Source organism: Danio aesculapii, chromosome 15, assembly GCF_903798145.1.
Source record: "Danio aesculapii chromosome 15, fDanAes4.1, whole genome shotgun sequence".
Classification (NCBI taxonomy): domain Eukaryota; kingdom Metazoa; phylum Chordata; class Actinopteri; order Cypriniformes; family Danionidae; genus Danio; species Danio aesculapii.
This window is the reverse complement of record NC_079449.1, coordinates 25,264,862-25,283,159: the sequence shown is the minus strand read 5'-3', so window position 1 is coordinate 25,283,159 and position 18,298 is coordinate 25,264,862. Positions and strand designations below refer to the sequence as shown.

Genomic DNA, 18,298 nt, shown 5'->3' with positions numbered 1-18,298 from the left:
AATGTTTGGATATCAGTACACTGAATACATCAAAACACTAAATAAAACTGAACAATTAAGGGCACTAGGGATGCTTTGATCAATTGGCCAGAGATCGGTATCGGCCGATAATCACATTTCATGACTCAATCTGTACTCGCTAATTTGGTCGATCTCATGAACAGATCACAACTGTTTGTTTATGGGTTTACAAGCAGAGGACTGAAATCTTTTTACATATTAGAATTGAATGTTCTGTGTTTTCAACAATATTGCAATTTCATTAAATCTTGGCTGGATATATTAGGGAAATTAAAAAAAACATTTTTTAAACTTGAAAATTTTATAATATAACTTATTGTAATATACTTATTCTAATAAGCAGCAGTTTATGGACCTATTTCTTCTTAGAAAAGATAGGTGTGCATTTGAACTCTTTATACGTTCCAAACCTCATGTTGAATTCTTCTTCCATGATTTGCAATGTTTCCAAATTGCTTTATTAGTGATTTTTCTTGACAGTTTTTTTAAATGTTTCATCTATTTTATTCTGTAAATTTTCTTCTGACCATAACATGATCACACTAAATAGTTATAAGTGACATGTTTAAGGCAATTTATGCAACATCTTTAATTTATTCTCTGAGGTAAGGCAAGATCTCCACTTAAATATCATGTGGACTGAAAATGTGCTTAATGCATTATAAAGCTTGAAGCATCAGAATCGGTACTCCGTATCGGCCGATCACCATGACAAGAAATCGATACTCGGTATTGGCTGCAAAAATCCTGATCAGAGCATCCCTAATAGGCACCTTTAAAATCTATACCTTGTCTTTAATATTCAGCAAGGAAGCAATAAATTGGTTTAAATGTAATTTAATACAGATACAAAAGAAAAAATTATATTACAAAACTATTTGTTTTGTACTTTCTGTTCATTAATCAACCGTTAAAAAATAGTTTTACCAATATTTTCAACTTTAATAAGCAAAGCAATATGTCTTGAGCAGTATATTGTAATAATATTATTTAACACTAAAACTATTTTTATTAAATTTTTGTCCAAAACTGCCTTGCTAGCTTATAAAACTCAAGGAAGTGCAAAATAACTCTCAAGTAGACTAGTATTTTTACTACCTCCATCTATGAATTAATGCATCAGTAGTAATCTGTTGAAATAAACCACAGGAATTTCACTCGAATGAGCAACTTTACGCTTTAAAAACTAGCACTAGCATGTTTTCAAGAAACACCATTTCCTCATATCTGACTTGAACAATTATATACAAAGACCTTTTCTCTTTTACTACATGCCTTTGTAAGAATAAACGCCCATCATCTTTGGCATAGTCCTGAGACGGAGAATGGCCTTTAACCCTTAATTAGCTGCTAACCAGAAAGGCACTTTGTTTCTTTATCGGCTTAAATGTTGAGACGATGACACTGAAATGTTGTAAGTCATTCGGTGACTCAGAGAGGAAGGCATCTCTTCGTACCAAGCACATAAAAGCGGCTGCAGTCACAGAAGCTTTGTTCACTTCATGCTCAAACACACAGTCAAACCAGACTGCAAACACAACACCATATATGAGTAGAGAACACGTTCACACTGTTTCATGTTCATCTCTAATCTCTTTGGAAATATGACTGTGTGGAAGGACAACTATTTGTCTATAAAACACTCACAAATTAATGGGATAGTTGACCCAAATTTAAAATGACATAAAATTTGTCTGGTGGTTTTAAACCTGAAGTTTCTTTCATGTGTTGAACATAAAAGAAGATATATTTGAAGAGTGCTGGATCCTCACACTCACTGATTCCATAGTAGCTATAAAATTACTATGGAAGTCAATGGGTACCACAATATATTTTCTTTGGTGTTGAACAGAAGAAAGACATTTAAACAGGGTGAAGGGTATGAAACGATGGCAGACTTTTTATTTTGGGGTGAATTGTCCCTTTAATAAACAACTCTGAAGAGTGGACTATTTTATCTCATGAATTATATTTGCTAATGTGTTCAATGATGCATTCAAGCAGCTTTGAATAGTGACTAAAAATAATACATACATTTGCTGAATCCATAGCGGCTTTGATTACCTAATTATTTAAACTGATAAAATGCGGTAAATGCAATAAGTGCTGAGCATTTAGAATTACTGGGGACCTTTCTGGATGGTATTACACAGATAAAAATCTAATTTTCCTATCCAGATCCATTTATATCAAGAGTACTGAGCTATATTGGCTCTTTTATCTTTTGGAAAAGAAGTCCTGAAATGAAAAGTGAAAAACAAACAAAGAAACTAAAATAAATAAATAAACACAAATGTATTATTATTATTATTATTATTATTATTATTATTATTATTATTATTAATTAATTAATTAATTCATGCATTCATTCATTCATTCATTTTCTTTTCGGCTTAATCCCTTTATTAATCTGGGGTCGTCACAGCTTTTCCAGCATGTGTTTTACGCAGCGGATGCCCCTTCAAGCTGCAACCCATCGCTGGGAAACACCCATGCACACTCATTCATACACATACACTACGGACAATTTAGCGTACCCAATTCAGCTATAGCGCATGTCTTTGGACTATGGGGAAAACCGGAGCAGCCGGAGGAAACCCTCGCAAACACGTGGAAAACATGCAACTGACCCAGCCGAGGCTTGAACCAGCGACTTTCTTGCTGTGAGGCGATCGTGCTACCCACTGCACCACCGTGACGCCATTATTATTATTATTATTATTATTATTAAAAAATACGAATGAAAAAAATCTCTTTTTGGGCAAAATAGCAAAGTTGTACTGGTTACAGTATAAACAAAAGTTAAAATAAAAAGTTTTTTGTACTTCCCAAAGTCTATTTCCTTCAGAGAGATAAAAAAAAAATCTGTTGTTGTAAAATACATCAATTATTGGTCTTTTTTTGACAAAAATACTGGGGGGGGGGGGGTGTTGAGGGAATGGTAAAATACGAAAAAGTACAAGTAAAAGGGTGAAATAATGCATTTCAGGTTTCAGGTTCAACAATGGAGAAAATACTTGAGGGAAATAGCAAAACTTGTATAGTAAAAAATGTATAGCAGTAGGTATGGGGCAATAACCGGTTTCAAGTTTTACTGTGGTTTGGAAAAGGCAAGGTGATTTTTCTGTTATACCGTTCCTAAGGTTTATGTAAGTTTTTTTGTTTTGTTTCTTTTATGTGCTTTATATAACTTTTTTTTTTGCGCAACAGTATCACCAGCAAAAAAGGAGCATCCACAGCAAAAGCTGCTGGTCAGCCCAATATCCAGGAAACATCTGAAAAACAACTCACTTATATGGCTTACTTAATATCCAAAGAAAAGAAAGATATCCAAAAATGTAATCACAATACGTCATACCGTGGAACCATAATATTTTTATCCAAGGTTTTTATACCATCAGATTCTTATATCAGCCCATGCCTACATCCAGGAGGCAATTTTATTGCTGTTTTATTTATTTATATATTATTTTTTATTAGCTAGGTTGCTGCCGGAAGTGGTGTTAGTAAGGCCAGCAGGGGCGCTCAAACTGCGGTCTATGTGGGTCCTAACGCCCCAGTATATTGATGGGGACTCTATACTGCTCAGTGAGCGCTGTCTTTCATGTGAGACGTTAAACCGAGGTCCTGACTCTCTGTGGTCATTGAAAATCCCAGAACTCCTTTTAAAAAGAGTAGGGGTTTAACCCCTGCATCCAGGCCAAATTTGCGCACTGGCCTCTGTCCATCATGGCCTCCTAACCATCCCCATATCATACATGGCTATATCACTCTTTCTCCTCCTCACCAATCAGCTGGTGTGTGGTGTGCGGTCTGGCACAATATGTCTGCCGTCGCATTATCCAGGTGGATGCTGCACACTGGTGGTGGATAAGGAGATTCCCCAATTGTGTAAAGTGCTTTGAGTGTCTAGAGAAGCACTATATAAATGTAAGGAATTATTATCATCATCATTACTATTATTATTGTTATTATTTTTATTATTACAAAGTTTAAGTTACAAAAAAAATAACAAAGTAAAAAGTAGAAAAATAAACGTTTTCCTGCACTCCATGCTTTTTTCTTTTTGAGTAAACAGCTAAATTAGTATACTAAAATAAAAAATAAACTGCAAAAATCATTTTAGCACATTACAGAGACCCTTTTATATTTATCAGAAATATTGATTTTATTTTCATTTTAATTCTATATTTTCCCCCAATAAAAATCACCCAGTTGAGTTTGATGATTACAACAGTTTAAAACTATATTTTAGGTGTGCGTGTATAAATCATCCACAGCAGAAGGATGTGATGTGCCACACAGGTTACGTCAGAGATCCACCAGAGGTGTGCGGAAAAGGACGTTTTCTTATCTGAAGGAGGAGGAAAGAAGGAGCTCAAACAGAAGGTCAGTACAATAAGGAAAAGCATGAATGGAAAAGCGGAAGAGGGGATAATTACGCAAAGGTGTAAGGAAAAATGAAGAAATAGTGAGGAAGTTCAACACAGATGTGGGGATAAAATAGAGAATGGAAACAATGTCACACTATGAACTTAAACAGCAGTCAACAGATGCTTGTGAACAATGAAAATGCTGTTAGTGGAGGCGCAGTTCCTTCCTTCTCAGTCCTCACAACTAATTACACAGAAACATATAGGCTGCTCCATCATTCAACACATTTACAAAACACATCAGCAGCGAATCCAGTGATTTAAGAAAAATTAGATCATCTCGTGGTAAGCTGCCTTAAAAACACAGGCATTATCTAACCACAGTCCCGTGGTCTGTAAAGAGAACCACATAAGCCTGCTTCTGTGTGTCTGCCACAAAACTGCTTTCACTTCCCTCACTGAAGCACAATCACTTGTCCATAACAATCATGTTGTTTTAAGTTCCAGTGCTTTTTAAGTGTTTGTCTGTTAAATTAAAATAGAATTATTGGTCCTCCTGAATTATTAGATTAGATGATTATATTTTTTCCCTAAATTCTGTTTAACTGAAAGAAGATTTTTTTCAAGACATTCCTAAACATAATAGTTTTAATAACTAATTTCCAATAACTGATTTGTTTTATCTTTGCAATGATAACAGTACATAATATTTAATTACATATTTTTCTAGATTCTGTTTTTTTTAGCTTAAAGTGCAATTTAAAGGTTTAACAGGTTAATTAGGCAAGGTAGATTAATCTGGCAATTCTGTAGACAATCAAACAAATTAGAACTGCACAACATATTATTTCAGCATCGAAAGCGCAATATGCAAGTCTGCAATAATCACATCGCAGGGATGTAGTTAGGATTATTGACCAGACATTACAGTAAACAACATACTAATTTCCTATTTTAACCTTTGAGGGAAAGTGTATTATTTGCATTTGTTCTCAAGGCCTGGCTGTAAGAAGCACATTTAAGCCATTTGGGCACATTAAATGAAATGTTTGTAGCTTAAAGATTAATTGTACATTATATAATTATTTACTCAATTAAAACGATACAGTGTTGTTGTTATTATTATTATACAGTGATTATTTATTTTCTGCTTCTGAATACTGTTTGACTTGCCAGAAAATAATAAATCTTTGTTTATTTGCATCTTTTCTCTGTTGTATTTATTTTAAATTTTTTTATTTTATTTTATTCAGATTTGCTCCTCTACAGTATCATCTCAATCCTGCTAAAATAATGAATTCTTTACAAGCTGTGCAAGTCATTTGCATTTATATCGCTATATATATATATATATATATATATATATATATATATATATATATATATATATATATATCAGTGAAGGAAAATATATTGCTTAAGGGGGCTAATAATATTGACCTTAAAATGTTTTTTTAGAAATTAAAAACTGCTTTTATTTTAGTCGAATTAAAACATATAAGAAACAAAGAAACAAAATCCTTGCTCTGTTAAACATCATTTGGGAAATATTTGAAAAAGAAAACAAATTCACAGGAGGGCTAATCATTTTGACTTCAATTGTAAATAGCAATAAAGCTAGGTATGTTCAATTCAATTCAATTCACCTTTATTTGTATAGCGCTTATACAATGTAGATTGTGTCAAAGCAGCTTCACATAAAAGGTCACAGTAAATAGGAACAGTGTAGTTCAGTTTGTAGTGTTTAAGTTCAGTTCAGTTTAGCTCAGTTCAGTGTGGTTTAATAATCACTACTGAGAGTCCAAATATTGAAGAGCAGGTAATGTAGGTAATAATATACAATACAAACTAATATTATAATTATATAACAAATATTTTCTCATTTTAAGCATATTAGACCATATACTATTATATATGTTAAATCAAATGTTTATAAAATGTACAAAATAAAGTCTCTAATTAAAAAAAACAAGTATAAATTAAACTAAAATGACTTAGATAAGCTGTCCTTTAATTCAAATATGCAAGAAGTTATTTATTTATTTATTTATTTCACATTTTATTTAATTCACATTACATTACATATAACCAATATTCCACTATTACTTTTTAAAACCATGCGTCAATCACTCAAATTACAATAATGCCTAGCATTTGAATTGCCTCGTTAAATATTTCATAACCCAATATGCACTAAACGAATAGTGTTCAGCCTTAATATCAATGCATTTCGTATCATATTTTCCTTAATTTTTCATGAACTAGAAAAGCATCTCACTCTCTTGCACAGAAATCCTCAGCTCAGCCAACATCAGCCTATTTCAGTCACAAACTTTCCAGACGACTGTTTAACCAGATACTGTCACGATTAATTGAAACTTTTCCTTACTTTTGCAGGTGAGTGCGGCGAGTCCCGCGAGCAACAGTGCGGTGTAGGTCATTTCCCCAGGTTTGAGTTCTGCTGTGAGGAAAGAAACACTCACTGACTGACTGACCGAGAGACAGAGAGTGGAGGAGCGCGGTGGACAGCACAGGTTACAGTGAGCGCGTTTGGAGCCCAGAGAGAGCAGTGGGAGGAGCCTGAGTGCTGAGCTGCGCCCTTCACGCCTTTATACAGTAACACACATCGAACAAGGACATCGGCGATATTCAATTTGACATACATTTAACATCAGCTTGAAGGAATTTGACCCATTCATCTTCAATCACGACTTTAATTCAGTAATATTGAGTGGCTTTCCTGTATAAATCGCTTCGTAAAAGGGATAGTTCACCCACAAACTGAAAATTCCATCATCGTTTGCTCTTTCTTCACTTGTTTCAAGCCTGTTTGACTTTCCTTCTTCTGTTAATGACAAGCGAAGATATTTTGAAAAATGTTGGAAACCTGTAACCATTTATATTCATAGTAGTCAATTTATATTTTCCTACAAAAGTTAATGGTTACAGGTTTTCAACTTCCACCAAAAACATCTTCTTTGGTCGTCAACATAATAAAAAACTAATAAAGGGTTTACTGAAAAAAAAATAATGTCTGCAAAACTGTTGCAAACGATTTATTTGTATTGAATTTAAACAAACAAAATGTATTTAATAATTCATTCATTGATTCATTTACTTTTGGGACTTGTACCTTTATTAATCTGGGGTCGCCACAGCTGAATTAACTGCCAACTTATCCAGCATATGTTTTGTGCAGCGGATGCCCTTCCAGCTGCAACCCATCTCTAGGAAACACCCATACACACTCATTCACACATACACTACGGACAATTTAGCCTACCCAATTCACCTGTACCGCATGTCTTTGGACAGTGGAGAAACCAGTGGGGAAAACCGGAGGCCGGAGCACCCGGAGGAAACCCACGCGAACGCGGTGAGAACATGCAAACTCCACAAAGAAAAGTCAACTGACCCAGCCGAGGCTCGAACCAGCGACCTTCTTGCTGTGAGTCGACAGCACTACCTACTGCGCCACCACGTCGCCTAAATTTAATAGTACCTAAATTTACCACCACTTAACGTAAAAATAATTTTGTAAATCCAAGGAATCATCTTTGATTATTTTTTTTTTCAGTGTTGGAGCCACTTGACTGTGCATAAAGAATAGGTTCATTTACGTTTTTGGTGAACTGTTCCTTTAAGGATTTTTCATTTCTGTTAAAGGGATAGTTAGCCATCCTTTACATTCCCTTTACTTGTTTCACACATTTATGAGTTTCTTCTGTTTAACAAAAAGAAAGATATTTTGTAAAAAGTTGGAAACCTTTAAGACTTGACTTCCATAGTATTTGTTTTTATATGGATGTCAATACAGGTTTTCTGATTTTTTTCAAAATATCTTCTTTTGCGTTTGGAGCCACTTGAAATGGAGAGTAAAGAGAGAGTAAATTACATTTTTTCATTTTCAATTTTATTTCAACAACTATTTCTTAAGGTATAGAGTTTTTGATTTTGAATTTTCAAAACTCTACTTTGAATTTTTTTAAAGTCAACATGAAATTAAAATGGACAATTCATATTTCTATACAATATTGCGGCATTTACTATAGGCTAAAATGTTTATGTGTGCACATTAACGTGACCTCATAATTAAAAGAGTAACTTACCTAGGGGAACAGGTCAATCACATGAGATTCACAAATAATAGACCACAGCTATCCGTCCACCTAATCCATTATCCATGGACAAAATCAGGTCCAGTCCTGCATATAAAAACCAGAGCCAAGTGAATAAAAACATTAACAAACATGAAAAAAACTTTTATTTAAAGCAAAGTATATGTGTTTAGGGGTGACACTAAATTAACCGTAGTGTGTGTGTGCGTGTGTGTGTGTGTGTGGGTGTGTGTGTGTGTGTGTGAATGTGAGAGTGTATGGGTGTTTTCCAGTACTGAGTTGCAGCTGGAAGAGCATCCGCTGTGTAAAACATATGCTGGAAAAGTTGGTGGTTCATTCCGCTGTGGCAACCCCTGATAAATGAAGGGAATAATCCGAAGGAAAATGAATGAATGAATGAATATATGTGTACAAAAAATATAATAACTGAGTTGACAAATAAATAACGAACTATTGGTGTATCCTAAACATTGTGTACCTATTAATGAGAGAAGAATAATAACTTGGAGCAAGTTGCATACTTTTGATTGTTATGGCTTTTAATAACTGATGTAACAGAGTTGACCAGGACAGACAGACACAAAATGTATTTTTTAATCACTGAAATTACAAATAATAAATTTGAAATGCTGTCTTAATTGTTTCCATATAGATGTATACACTGAAGGCTTCATTTACACTGTTTCCTTATCATAATACATTTAGTAACTGCTGTTTGACAGAGATTTAGAGTTGTGTATGTCTTCTGCAGTATATGGCCAACATTTTCTGACGTGCGATTATAAGAGCTTGTCCTGATATTTATTTAACCAACGGAGCCTAAAGTCTTCTAATCAAAGCTTTCTATATATATCACCGGTCATTATAAATGCTATTGCTCTTGATAATGAGGCTTTTAGTTGACTTTTTAAATAGTTTCTAAATTGACTTTATTTGAACTGTCTACCATTAGTGGATGAAAAACAGATTGGGAGCCTGTAATCTGATCAGCCATCCAATGCTCAACTGCTGAGAACTAATTACAAGAAGGAATATGTATTTGAAAATAGCCTAAAGATTTCCAGTGGGACTATGGCTGAAAATCAATTTGACATGGTTTATCCCCTCACAGGACCAACTAAGTCCCCCTTTGAGAGCTGAGTATGAAAAACTCGAGTAAAGGCAGCATTTGCCAGGGTATTATGGGATGCTGGCTGCAGTTTGTGAGTGTGATGTTGACAGCTGTGCTCCGGAGACAGCTATAATGTTTGTACACCTGGAGGAAAATATGGCACTGCTTTGATGATTAAAACAAGAGACGCAAATTCGGTTGGTCACGTTTTAAATCACATATATCAATGTAATTATGTGTATGAGATCTATGGTGTGTTGCTAAAATTTAGCAGTTATATTCATCCAAAAAATTTAAATATTCTCATTATTTACTCACCCTTTAGGAGTTCTTTAGAAAGAAGATATTCTGAAGCAAACTGGAAACCTGGAAACATTGACTTCCATAGTACACTGTAAAAAACAGCCGTTATTTTACGTTTTTTTCCGGCAGTTGGAGTAAAATAACGGCATTTTAATTACAGAAATTTACTGTAAAATAACAGACGTTAAATTACAGAAATTTACAGACATTTTTTATTTAAATAAATTTCTGTAATTTAATGTCTGCTATTTTATGGTAATTTTCTATGCTTTAACGTCTGTTATTTTAGGGTAAATTTCTGTAATTTAACGTCTGTTATTTTAGGGTAAATTTCTGTAATGTAACTGCTGTTATTTTAGGGTACATTTCGGTAATTTAACAGCCATTATTTTACGGTAAATTTCTGTAATTTAAGATCCATTATTTTATGCTAAATGTCTGTAATTCAATGTCTGTTATTTTATGGTAAATTTATGTAATTTAATGTCTGTTATTGTATGGTAAATTTCTGTAATTTAATGTCTGTTATATTAAGGTAAATTTCTGTAATTTAACATCTGAAGAGTTTAGTTGCAGAAACCTCTAAATGTCATTTAATATTTTCTTCAAAATTAGCATTTTTCTCCAACTATGGTGTGTAGGCTCAGGATTTTTACTTTTATAGTGAGAAACAAGTTCTTTTCATTGGCTTTAAAGGTAAATAGCTGAACATAAACATATGAGGCTGAGAAAAATGCTCATTTTAGGAGAAAATTGCAGATGATATTTAGACACTATTGCATCTGAACTCTTCATCTGTTATTTTACGGTAAATTTCTGTAATTCTGTAATCCCAGGTGCCAGACAAAAAAAAAAAAACGTAAAATAACAGATTTTTTTACAGCGTAGAAAAAACAAATACTATGGAAGTCAATAATTACAGGTTTTCAGCTTGCTTCAAAATATCTTATTAGTTGTGTGTGTTTAACAGAATAAAGAAACTCATCAAGATTTGGAACTTATTGAGGGTGAGCATAGATATATATACACTAGATAACGCATACGGACCCTGAGCATGCATCAATAGCACCGCCACATTTGAACAGTGCTGCCAGCACAAATGCCATTTAACCGCACTAGTCAAGACCAAAGCCAATACTGCTGGACTTTAGTGCTGTGTATGTTTGTAGCAACAAGCAAACAACATAAACAAAGCATAAAGGCAGAACATTTCATAGGTAAGATTTAGTTTTTTATATTTTTTGCATGTTATGAACTTTTGTGCTTAACAAGTAATGTTATTGATGATGATGATGATGATGATGATGATACAGTCACTTACTGCACTGACCATATAAGGCAAAGTAGTATCAACTTGCACTAGTCGGCTTATGCTAGTTTTGTTAAATAAAATGAGCAAACAATGTAAATGAAATATGAAAACAAGATGTTGCAGTGCTAGAAACTTGTATTTTTTGTCGGCTAATTGTCGGCTAAGTGAACGAACCGTTCATAATGAAGATTCATACACAAACGAATCGCTCCCTCCGTTAGAATGAGAAGTGAAAGTGGGAGAGGGGGTGTGTTTCAGGCCACGGATTAGATCAAATTTAACAGGTAGGGAGGATAATAGATTTTCATGCACACAAACACATGCTCTTTGTCGGCAATGCATGTGCAATCACTTGTCCATTGATGTAGAAAAATGATGTAACATTATAATTTTAGTCATTTAAAAAATATTTGCACTATTTTACATATTTGCACCCTGTACTAAAATGGCGGTTCTGTTGATGCATTCCTTCCAATAGACAACAACAGGGTAGGCGATTTCTAATGTAAATATCTATGGAGGGTGAGTAGCTAAATTATGGCAGAAATTTCTATTTTGGGTGAACTATCTCTCTATCCCTTTGGGTGAACTATCAACTCAGTGTTTACAAAAGTGTATTTTAACTCCTCATTTAAATCCTTTAACAACTTTCAAAACAACATCAACAAACCATAAATAAAAACAGTAAGCAAAACACATAGATGTTTGTACAAATCTCACATGCCTCTCACTCATTCACTTATTGAATTCAATAAGCCAAATATACACTACAAGATTCAGAGCAGGCATAATTTTGCTTGGGTTTTATGCAAGATTTATGCAGAGCTCTGCTAAGGAAAGAAGTCTCTTTAGAATAAAAGTCTTGAAGTCCCTACTTACAGTACATGGAGAATATGGTATAAATTAAATTCCTAAAAAAATTCTTCATGCTTCCATTTATGTTTAGGCTAGGGCTGGGCGATATGGCAAAAATGCAATCTCGAAAATTATTTTCCATATTTAACTATATATATTTTAATATAAGCTGTTAATGTTCCACATTTAAAAAAAGTTCCCCAAGAATGACTGAAGCCACAAAAACTAGAGGGTCCATAAATGGTGGCTGAAAATTCGATACATCTCTAATATCAGCACACTTTTAGATTCCCATTGTTGCGTATTTCTGCTGTGTGATTGGCTCTTAGATCAATATAGGGTAAAAAAGTCCAGAGCTTATCATTGTTATTGACAAATTTGATCACAATTCGATATAATATTGTTTATTGGCCCAGCCCTAGTTTAGGCTGTTTAAAACAGCTTGTATACTACTTGATATTGGAGACTGCCACTTCTTAATATTCAATGATTTGTCTTAAAATGAATTTTAAAAACACTGGTTAGTGGCACAAATAGTTTTACAGTTTATTTGCAGTTTATTTTCTCATTATGTCCAGACAGTGGCTAATGAGTGGAAATCTCACTCATTCACAGAAATCAGCCGACTATTGAAAAATAGGTGGATTTCCACTATGAAATAAAGTTGAAGATTTAACATCTATGACAGTTGAATTTTTGTGAAAGGGTCATCATTAAACAAAAAAAAATTCCTCAGTGTTGTACAATTTTACCAGAAGATTGATTTTAAAATATTATTTCCTATAGGGACTGTTAAAGGGTTAAGAACTGTATGTTTTCAACCACAGTATACATAAAATACTGTCAACTAGCTGTAAGCATACAGTACAATACAAAACATCGAAAAACAATAGAAAATGACATAATTTTACTGCTGATAACCCAGCAGAATGATTCATATCTGTAAAGTGCTCATATCATTGTCTTGCTTACTTGAAGTGGTGGAAAGACCCATGCCTTTCCTTCAAAGACAGGAAGGAAGAAGGAAAGCGGTCATTCTTTCCATTCTGGTCCCTGGGGAATGTTTTTTGGAGTTGTCTACTTGCATGAGAGGGGCTTATTGTCTCTTAAACACAAGGGTGGAGGCTGTGAACGTCCGAGGAGTGAGGAGGCTCAAGGGCAGAGAGCAGATGACATTTAGGGTCCATTCTGCGTTGAAGAGTCTTCACAAAAACAGCGTTTGTCTCAAGGAGACACTGACATCAGTGGACTTCATCACAGCATAAAGCTGTTTCTGTGGTGATAAGAGGATCTAAATATGTTGCATGCAAAAAATGTTTGACCTTTTTTAAAATGCATGTATGTGTTTATTTAAATAAATGATCTTTCAATAATATCATTGGAAAAATATGTATATTTATGCATTAAATTAATGTTAAATTAACACAAATTATATATAGCAGATATATATGATAACACATATATAGCAGTGCCGTGGTGGCAAATATACATCATTCATTCATTTTCTTTTTGGCTTAGTTCCTTTATTAATCTGGGGTCGCTACAGCAGAATGAACTGCCAACTTATCTAGCATATGTTTTACGCAGCGGATGCCCTTCCAGCTGCAACCCATCACTGGGAAAGGCAAATATACAGTTGAAGTCAAAATTATTAACCCTCCTGGGAATTTCTTTTTTTATTTATTTAACAAATATTTCCCAGATTATGTTTAAGGAAATTCTCACAGTATTTCTGATAATACTTTTCTGCTGCAGTCTTATTAAGTCTTATTAAATTATTTGATTATTTTGGCTAGACTAAAAGCTATTTTTTAAACCATTTTAAGGTCAACATTATTAGCCCCCTTAAGCATTTTTTTTAAATTGTCTACAGAATAAACCATCATTATGCAATGTGTCACGATCATCAGCGATCTAACCCTCATAGATCGCTGGAGAACATCCACTTTCACTCAGACTACAATCCTGTTACCTGAAGAACTACAAAAAGATTCTGCGGCTCTACCTCCGGCTCCATCTGGAAGTTCTTCTGCACATGCCCAGGCTCCAATTTCAGCAGTTTTTGTGACAGTTTGTGCCCATCATGAGGCGTTTTGCATTCAAAGCGTTAAACAGTAAAAAGTGCTGTCGCGTCGTCCATATTTTTTTACAGTCATTGGTTTGTACCTGTTGACCATTTCCTGTCTGTCAATGATTCTTAAATAAACAGTATGTGGATCCTCACTTCAGCATCACCGACTCCTTTATGTTACACAATGACTTGCTTATAGTTAAGCCATTAAATTGCACTTTACGATGAATCCTAGTATCTCTAAAAACATTGAACAAATAATATGTACTGTCCTCGTGGCAAAGATAAAATGAATCAGTTATTAGACATTAGTTATTAAATTTATATGTTTAGGAATATGTTGAACAAATCGTCTTTCTGTTAAATCGAATGGGGGGGGGGGGGATATACATGGGTGCTAGTAATTCAGAAAGGCCAATAAATCTGACTTCAACTGTATTTGAACATTCAATATCTTTTGCGTGTCAATTATATTATTTTGAGATTTTAAGTTTAGGAATCCTGGGAACAATTAAGAGAAGTCTACACAAAGTGAAATTCACCAATTATTGTCCAATCCTTCATTTAAAGTATACACTACAGTGGAGCTGTGATAAACTCTTCAACTAAAGGCTATAAGGCAAGAGAAACATGGCTTAGAGATTTCAGTAAGGAAACCTTTACTGAAAAACAGAAAATCAACTTGCAAATCTGTCTGGCTATGTCTAGCTAGCTTAAAGGAAAACATCTTACAAAATGTCTAAAGAAAACAGAGATATAAACTTTTTGATAATAGATATAAATATTTCTACAACAAGCTGAATCGGTATTTCCTTTGTTTGTGGTAATCTGATAGAAGGATCACGCCCTGGTAAAACTGACAACTATGGGAAGGCAAACTTTCACAGACTAAGAATATAAACCCATGGGATTGTCCAATTGAACAAATCAATATTTTCTCTACCCCTTCCTATGCGTCTTTTTAAGAGTGTTGGACTTGGCTGGAGCCGTGGGCTGATGTGGTATGTGAGGTCGCAGTCTAGGTTGTGACCAGACGACACACCAGTGGTTTCTTCTGTTGAGAGTTTGTGTTTTCCCATAGAAGCTCGTGGAACGCTGCACCATTGCTCTGTCTAACTGACCAGCTATTAATAGTTCTCCTTATATTCCTTTTGATAAACTTCCTCAGTCAACACATCACCATCTGCAAGTTAACCCTGTGTTTGCTCTGAAATTTGGATACTGTCGTCCAGGATCAAATTTAGTCTGAATTAGTTTTTTAACGGTCTGGTTTTTTAAACTTTTCACTCAGTTTAAGCAAAAACACAGTCTAAACAAACATTTTGATATATATATTTAGCAGAAAGCCAAGTGAAACGAACTAAAATTAGATTTACCAATGTAATCAGTTAAAGCTCTTCCAGCTCATTGTTACTAAACAATGGAGCATAATAGCATGCTTACAACTATTGGCCAATGAACAAAGCACCTCTATTGATTAGCCGACAACAAGCTAAGCTTCTGCTTCACAATATTAACCACAAAACCCCAACATAGACACATTTCTGAATGTTCAACACACCGGTAAATTAATATAAAATTCCAATTAGCATTCCTGTTTACTTAGGAATACATAAAACATGTAAAACCAACATCTACTCTCTCAATCCAGCTAAATACAAAACCTAATGGAAACTGTAACACATTGTGCAGTTTCACCCATTAAAAATAAATTAATAATAACCTTTTGTGTTGTTGTGTGGCAGATTGATTACCATTTGTATAACCAAACTTTAACTACAAATACTATGCCTGAACAATGGTCAGTGTAGCAAAACGATGATTAATGAGTTTTAAGGATTAATTAAGGGACCATTTTTAGATTGTCTCAACACTACAGCATTAAAAGCATTGTTCACCCAAAAATTTAAATTCTGCCATCATTTACTCACACTTCACTTGTCTTTAAGACCCTTATTTTGTTAAATGCTGATTGCTGGCACCTATTGACTTCCATACTATGGAAGTGGATGAGTGCCGGCAATGAGCATTCTTCAAAATATCTTCTTTTGTGTTTAAGAGAAGAAAGAAACTAATAAAAGTTAATACCAAATGAGGGAGAATAAAATTAGGTAATTGTCATTTTGGGATGAACTATTTCTTTAAGCTATATTTTACGAATAGCCAATGACAAATGTCTCTGAATTCTCTCCCATTGTTTTTGAGTGTCATCAATTTAAATAGTTTGAGGATAAGGACAATGTCAGCTCCTGAAGAAATGCTAAGAAGACCACAATACTTGATGTCTTTGAGCGAAAAGCTGTTGTGAAATATGAGAGTAAATACAGTTTTCTGTTGGGGGTCAGTGAAACAATGGAACCATCAATAAAATGACAACAACCTGTCAGAATCGGTCTACCAGTATTTTGTTTCCCTTTTCCTTGAAAAGGACAGACAACAACAGAAAGGAGCACTTGAAGACTGTCACTGAGTTTAATGGGGTGGAAGTGTCCTGGAGGAATGGAAAATACAGCAGTTATGTTTTGCTTTATGCTCTGGAAGAAGGAAATGTGTCAAAGGAAATCTGTTCTCCAGGGGTTTGTTACATCCAAACGGGGTCTCAGATCAGTGTAGTTTGTTTATTTTCCCAAGAGGCCATAGCTGAGAATGTGTGTTTGGCCTCAAACGAAGGTTAAAGAGTGTTCGACCTGCCGGCCCTGACAAATGCTCAGCAGATCAGCGTTTGTGTTCTCCAATACGCCAAATGGCTTGTGTGTTTGCGTGTGTGTGGGTATTTTCCCCTTGAAATTTTAATGAAGGGATTCATAAATTGTGCAACACTGACTAATTTTGCTGTTCTTTCTGTAATGGCAAGCAAAGCCGCCCCTTTTGTTCATTCAGTAATGTATTTTCTTTGGGCTTGAATCTTTACTGACATTCTACTCAAGTCCACTTCATAACAATACAGGCACTGTGATGACTTTTGTGAAAATAACAGGAAATAATCTGGATAACATAAAGGCAGAATGGGTAACGGGTTAGTTGACAAACCTTATTAATTGTTACCTTATACCTTAAATACTTCTCATATGCACATTAATATCTTCTTAATGCCATTTCTAAGTGTCCTACCATTAAGTCTAAAGGCATTTAGCAACAGGAGCACGCATTTATATAACAATATATATCAAACATAAATATAATCAGTTTAGGTAATACATTTTGTAGCTTGTTTTGTGTTAAAATGTGTATTATTTGACATTAAAGGGCACCTATTTTACCCATTTTTCAAGATTTAAGATAAGGCTTGTGTGTCTCCAGAATGTGTCTGTAAATTTTCAGCTCAAACCACCCATGAGATTATTTATTATAGCTTTCAGAATAATTGGATTTTCTGCTTTAAACACAATGTAGCTGTTTTAGTGGCCTGTGCCTTTAATGCTAGTTCTCCCCACCCACCGTTCCCACGTGCATCTCAATCTCCGCCTCGGCTGCGTCATAAAAACAGCACAGTGACAGACATGAAGGAAGCCGATTTCATGTAATGTTTGTGAGAAATACTACAGTAAGAACTTTCCCGATGAGTATTTGATGTATTTGTTGTGGAGTTAATTCAAGCCTTTGTGCAATGATGAATCACACACAATGTCTATACAAAGTTCTCACACACACAGCGTTCGCATTTATAGACATCTGTTATGTTAATATACAAAATAAACCTGATTTAATGTCCACAAACCCAGGATTGAAGCGTCTTTTTTATAATTGTACTGACATGCGGCTATGGTGATGAATTACAGCTATTTTTACCATCTTTAACTTACTATATTACAAAGATGCACTGTTTTAAAAACATTTTAAACTTGTAAAACTTATTCTTGATCACATTTGATGATGATTGATGATTACAGAGAGCTGAGCAGATCTTGTTATCCTAGTTGCTTTGCACACATCCTGTCTTGTTGATACGATTATACACATTAGTACTGAGACATGTTAATATGCGGCTGTCAATCAATTCACTGAGCGGGGGAAACCGCACTCCTATGTCAGGTTGTGGTGGGCCTGAAAATAGGAGGGATTCGGATCCTATTTTAACATCAGGAAATTTTAAAAAATAGACGTATTGTCTTTATATCACCCCAATATGACTGT

The 18,298-nt window shown here is 34.4% G+C and overlaps 1 protein-coding gene across 2 annotated transcripts in view; it reads right to left on the bottom strand.

Moving 5' to 3' along the window:
- mcamb (melanoma cell adhesion molecule b) overlaps positions 1-6,929 on the bottom strand; it is a 63,075-nt gene extending 56,146 nt beyond the window's left edge. For both annotated transcript variants that reach the window (XM_056473657.1, XM_056473658.1), the window contains exon 1: positions 6,784-6,929. In XM_056473657.1, the coding sequence (XP_056329632.1) occupies positions 6,784-6,835 (52 nt within the window). In that variant the 5' untranslated portion in view covers positions 6,836-6,929. The remainder of the gene's footprint in view (positions 1-6,783) is intronic.
- Positions 6,930-18,298: the final 11,369 nt, after the last annotated feature.